Source organism: Papaver somniferum, chromosome 1 (genome assembly GCF_003573695.1).
Source record: "Papaver somniferum cultivar HN1 chromosome 1, ASM357369v1, whole genome shotgun sequence".
Classification (NCBI taxonomy): Eukaryota; Viridiplantae; Streptophyta; class Magnoliopsida; order Ranunculales; family Papaveraceae; genus Papaver; species Papaver somniferum.
This window is the reverse complement of record NC_039358.1, coordinates 44,998,263-45,004,169: the sequence shown is the minus strand read 5'-3', so window position 1 is coordinate 45,004,169 and position 5,907 is coordinate 44,998,263. Positions and strand designations below refer to the sequence as shown.

Genomic DNA, 5,907 nt, shown 5'->3' with positions numbered 1-5,907 from the left:
TCAAATATTAGCGGTTTTCTCTAGCCTCCCTGTAAGGGTCGAACACAACATCTTTGGTAGTCATCGCATCCAGAGCTAATCTCATAGCTATCATTCGACGATTGTTGTCGGGCTTCAGATGGATGTTGAACTGGTATCTCTTGGCTCTAGGCTCCTCGGGGTCATCAATGGGTATAATCTTCAAGAAGGAGTTGCCCTTGAACAATGTTGGGAAATGTTCATAAGCCCACACCTATACAAATGTGAAATGATACATTTAAAAATCAGTAAATTTTGTTTCTAACATCATAAGGGTACATAAGAACATAAGTTTAAAAATAAAATTACCTGGAGTAGAGTGAAATTCCCGACAAATTGGTTTGTAACCGCCTTAGAGGCCCTTCTCATCTCCGTCATCAAATGTGCCATTACCACGGTGCCCCAAGAATAGCTAAAGACCTCTTCCAACGGATCCAAGTATTGAATGTAGTTTACACTAACCCTGTTGCCACTAGTGTCAGGGAACACCCTAGTTCCCAAGTGGAATAACAGGTACGCAGTGGCTGTATAACGAATATGTGCGGGGTCCCATCCATCCTTTTCTTTTCTCTGCGCTGTGCCTTCAAAGGTATTCTTAAGAAGCGTCAGCTTGATGGTCTTTGTCCTACTATTATTAGATACATAGAAGCTTTCCACAGAAGTTTTGTAGTCCCAACCCAACAACTTGTTAATAAGAGCGTGCAACTTTGACCATTCTAGCTCCAGACAATGATCTTCTGCAATTGATTTGCCGGTAACACTCAAGCCTAGAATGTTCCGAGCATCATCAGGGATCAAGGTCATCTCGCCAAACGGGAAGTGCATGGTATCTGTTTCACCATGATACCTTTCTACGAAGCAATTGACTGTCACAATATCTGGCTTCACATAATTTTCAACCAAAGAATATAGACCAGAATCCTTTACTAATGTTTGGACCTCTTCACATTCCTTAGAAAAATCCCAATGAGAGGCGGCTTGGTTTCGGCAACAATGCATAGCCTTCTTATGATCCTACAATAAGGAGATAATATGATTAAGAGGTTTTATATAAATACAAAACAATACATATGCACGAGATAAAAATTCTTACATAGGTTTGATATATAGTACAAGCCCAAGAGTCCTTGTAGACAAATAGATGCCTCGGATCAAAAGAAGCTGCACCCCAAATTTTACCACGATCAAGGTCAAGTATCATGTCATCAATATGAGGAAGGTGTGAACCTTTAACTTTTACTCTGCCTGTGCCATTGCCTTGTGTCAGTTGTTGACTTGACCCAACTTGTTCCACTACCACTTGACTTGGATCAATCTCATTATCTTCCTCCTCACTTTACTCTTCATCTTGCTCATCTTGCTTCTCTTCCTCATCTTCCTCCTCAACAGCTCCGGCAGATTCACGGATTACGATTTTACTACGATCACGACCACTCTCCCAAATATCCCCTCTTGTCTCAGCACCCAAACGCTTTTTGTTATTCCCTCGAGGAGGCAGAGACTGAGGAGTATCAAGACCATCCTTCCTTTTTTTCTTAGTGACAGCAGCTTTAGTTTTTCCTCTGTTAGCCTCCTTTGCTTTGGCTTCCTTTTCTTTAGATCTATTTCAAAAGAAGCACGAAATAAATCTAAGAAAACTAACCTTCATTTCTAATACTGGCATAGACCCAACATATTCCGGCATAGAATCATCACTACCGGCATACAGAAAAAAGGTATCGAACATGCCGGGACACGGTTCCGGCATTGAGAAATAGTTATCGAGGATGCCGGTACACTTTGGTAAATTCCTGGAATACAAAATATAATACAAATACCGGCATAAACGTAAAACAAAAACCCAAGCCGGTACCTAATACCGACATTGAAAAAAAAATATCGAAGATGCCGGTACTATTTTTGAAGTTCCTGGATAGCAAATCTCTGGTACCGGCATGAAATATAACCAAAAATGTATGTCGGTACACATAACAGAATCATAGGGTTTTCTGTTTATTAGAAGCTCACTACCGGCGTACTCGTAGAACTTCAAATTAATGTCGGTACTGAATTACGAAGTGGTATTCATCCTAAAACTGTGTTCCGGCGTGGTCTTCATCCTAGATCGAATGCCGATACTCATTCCTGGTGTGGTATTCATACTAAATTGAATGCCAGGAAGCACTACCGGTATGGTCTTCATCTTAGATCGAATGTCGGTACCTAATCCTGGTTTGGTATTCATACTAATTTGAATGTCGGGAGTTCTGAAACTCAACTGTTTCAGTTAGGGTTTCACGATTTTGACCTAAACCCATAGCTACAAATCGATTGAAACACTAATTAAACAGTTTAAAATGACTAACCTTCTCACAGAAGCCATCTTTTCGAGTAGTTGATCATCCGATAACGCTGCTTCTTCGTCTTCTTCCTCTTGAGCAATCAAACCAAGTCTTTCTTTTAATTTCTGTTGAGCAATCAATCTTGGGTTCGATTGGGAAGTTGTTTTCTTTCGTGGAGGTATGGTTATGATTCAGGTAGGTTAATAGACGATTTTTTTTTTTGATTTAACGATTAATCGTCGATGAAGAACGATGGTGTGAACGATGAAGAAGATGAAGAAAAAAAAATCGAAACCTAACCCTAACTAAGAATGCCGGAACTAATGGTGTAAATGGGGGATATTTGGTTTGGTTTTTGATTTTAAGTTTTAGGGGAAAGGGTATAACAATCTTTTCGTAATGTTTTTTAATTAATCTAAGGGTGTTTTAGTATTTTCGTCCCAAAAAACACCCTTTAACAGACACTTTTGATTGGGGGAAGTAATTCATATCCCCCAATTAGTTTCCATATCCCCAATCGGCGTTCTAAAGAAGCTATTTATTTTTCTATTTGTGCATTATTATTTTTCAACATCTGAACTAAATATTCACTTACCCAGAGGACATGACCTAACGAAACATTGTCCAAGTAAATTTCAGCATTGCTAACAGGAGTGCCATATTTACTAGGAGGATTTTATATGGATTTGGTACACCCAAATAGATTGGAACACCACATCAGCAGTCTCGGATTCAGTGCTTTTTTTCCCCTAAAACCTCTTGGAAACCCCTAGGAAGTTTTTTAAACCCCAAACAGTCCCTTAAAAGAAAGGGAAAGTACCCTTTATATTTCTCACAGTAGGTCATTTTACTCTCTCCTTCACAATAATAATTGCGATCCATTCATCTTCCTCTTCAAATTTTCATCTCTCCTGCTTCTTCAGCCATTAATACTCTCTGTAGACCATTTTGGTTTTAAATGGGGAACTTTAAAATGCTTCCAGGAGATATCGTCTTCAACATCTTAACACGTTTGCCAACAGAAACAGCTGTGGACTGTAAATTAGTCTCCAAATCATGGAATAAGGTAATCAGTCATCGATTGTTTCCTCAATCTCACTTGAATCGCCTCCTTAACAATCTTGATTCTGCTGGTAGTTCTGGTGGTAAGTTTACTTTGCTTACTGCGAATGACAATCCAATCTATGCGTACAGACTTTTTCATTTCTTAGAATTTTATGATAAGAAATTTTCTTTAGAGGATCAACCATTTCATAGAGTTACAAGAATGAAACTAAACCCTGCTCCGTTTAAGTTCTATTATTTTTGTGGTTCTTCTAATGGCTTAGTTTGTCTGAATGGATGCTATGATAATGAGTGGGTCAATTATGAGCCAGTTTATATATGTAATCCCATCACCAGGGAATTTGTGTATCTCCCAGCATTTACGAGAAAACCTGGTCGTAGTGAACGATTGGTGACTGGATTTGGTTATGTTTCTAAGACGAATGAGTACAAGGTTGTGAGAATGTATAACCTGGAGAAAGATCCCACTTCTTTACGCGTTGAGGTGTACACACTCGGAAGTGGTAAGGGATGGAGGAACATAGGGAAGAAATTCAACAAAGAGCTGCAGATGTTTATTGGTAATCATGGTGTGCTTCTGAATGGGTCTCTTTATTGGGTGCTACAAGATGGCAAAATTGCGGTTTTTGATTTGGCTAGTGAAACTTTTTCCGAATTACCTGAAGGTTTTCCTAAATCTTGGAATATGAGACTTTGGGTTTTGGGGGATTATTTGGCGGCTACACATCGTGATAAAGTTTCCAAGACCTTTGAGATATTTCTACTGAAGGAGAATAAGAAGAAGAAGAACAAGAACAAGAAGAAGAAGGAAGATGGGCCATCATTGACTTGGATTAAAGAATTCAGTTTAAACAATGTGGATACATATGATTATCTTGTCCTCACGGGTAGGGGCACAGTTCTGTGTCGCTCAAAGACACAGGTCCAAATGTATGACCTAAATTCCTCATCTTCAAAACTGCTTGTGGATTTTGGCAGGGATAAAGGAATATTTGAAGCAATCCCACATATGCACACCTTGGTTTCATTAAAAGCATTAGGAGAAAAAAAAAACAAAAACAATGGAAACGGTTGACGTACCACTACCAGAAGATGTTAACTTCGATAACCCATGAGAGGAGACGTTTTATCAAAGGCGTGTGCAGGATGGGGACGATGAGTTTTATCAATTGTTCGGAGGCTATAGGCAGCAGTAGGTAGGAATGTGTCTGCCCGTACCTACATTTAATCTTGTAATGTTTGTTGTGAGTGTGGGTCTTACATAAAGTACTATTTCATGTTTATCTTCTTTCTTTTCGAGTTTCTGAATTAGAGTTTAGCAATCCTCCTTGGCAATTTGTGTTTTTTTTTCTACCACTGTCTGCCTGGATTAAAATTAAACTTGATGCATATTTCATAGCTACTCTCGTATTCAGTGATGAAGTTTGACAGTAGAGTAAGCTTACAGCTTAGAGACATATTGTATTATCAGCAATTGCACGCCTATTCACTAGCAAAATGATTTGTGTATGTTGTGGCTGCGTAGTGATATGCGTTATATGACCCAACATACCTAATATGACAGTGTGCCACAGCTCTGTTCTGCATGAATACAAGGATATGGATGTATAAACTAGAAATGTTCTGCAACTTTTGTTCTCTGCTATTCATATTTATGCTTCTACACTGCGTTAACTGCAATATCTGTCTTTTAATAATGCTAGATTTGGTTTTCTTCTCCAAGACAAGGCTCACTTATAGCTAGACTCCATACACCATATTTCTAGGAATTAGAAAAATAATGTTTCTGTTGGCAGCAAGGATGAGTGCACGTATAAATAGTTGATACACCCACTTCACGCCTGCCTGTATGGCTGCATGTCTGCATACCCTATAGTTAGGTCCTCTAATATTGCCAACATAGTAGATGTCTTGTTATCAGTCGTACTTACGAACTTAGTGCTTTAGGTGCATTCGTCTAACGTTCTAGATTGGGTTCTATGCTTACGAACTTAGTGCTTTACGTGCAGTCGTCTAACATTCTAGATTGGGTTCTGAAAATTTTTTTTTGTACATCTTGAGCATATATACAGTATTTGTCTGGATCCCGCCCAATCAGATTTGGATTTGGACATGAGGATTACTTCCATTTTTTGTAGCTCCTCCATCTCTTTTGCTTAATGCTATTTTGTATCTGGTCCTGCATCCTTGAAACGCGACATACTACATTCCGGAGGTGATGGAAGTTATAGTTGCCAACTTGCCATTTATTGGCATGTGAGTTTGGACTGCAGAAGGATTATAAGATCTGATTCAGAGGCAGTGACTGGAGATTTGCCAGTGGTATCGTTCCTTCCTCGGTTCATTAGAACAAGATTGAATAGAGCTAAAATAAACCTATCGGAGAGATCCAGTAGTCACATTGCTACAGAAGTAAAAAAATTCAGCATATTTTCTGGCTAAACAAGAAGCAAGGCTTAATTCTGGAGATAGAAGTTTGCATATGGGCAAGTTGGCAACTATA

The 5,907-nt window shown here is 38.9% G+C and overlaps 1 protein-coding gene across 1 annotated transcript; it reads left to right on the top strand.

Moving 5' to 3' along the window:
• Positions 1 to 3,297: 3,297 nt before the first annotated feature.
• LOC113298602 (F-box protein At3g07870-like) lies at positions 3,298 to 4,479 on the top strand. Its single transcript, XM_026547423.1, has one exon. The coding sequence runs from the start codon at positions 3,298 to 3,300 to the stop codon at positions 4,477 to 4,479; it is 1,182 nt and encodes a 393-aa protein (XP_026403208.1).
• The last annotated feature ends 1,428 nt before the right edge of the window (positions 4,480 to 5,907 follow it).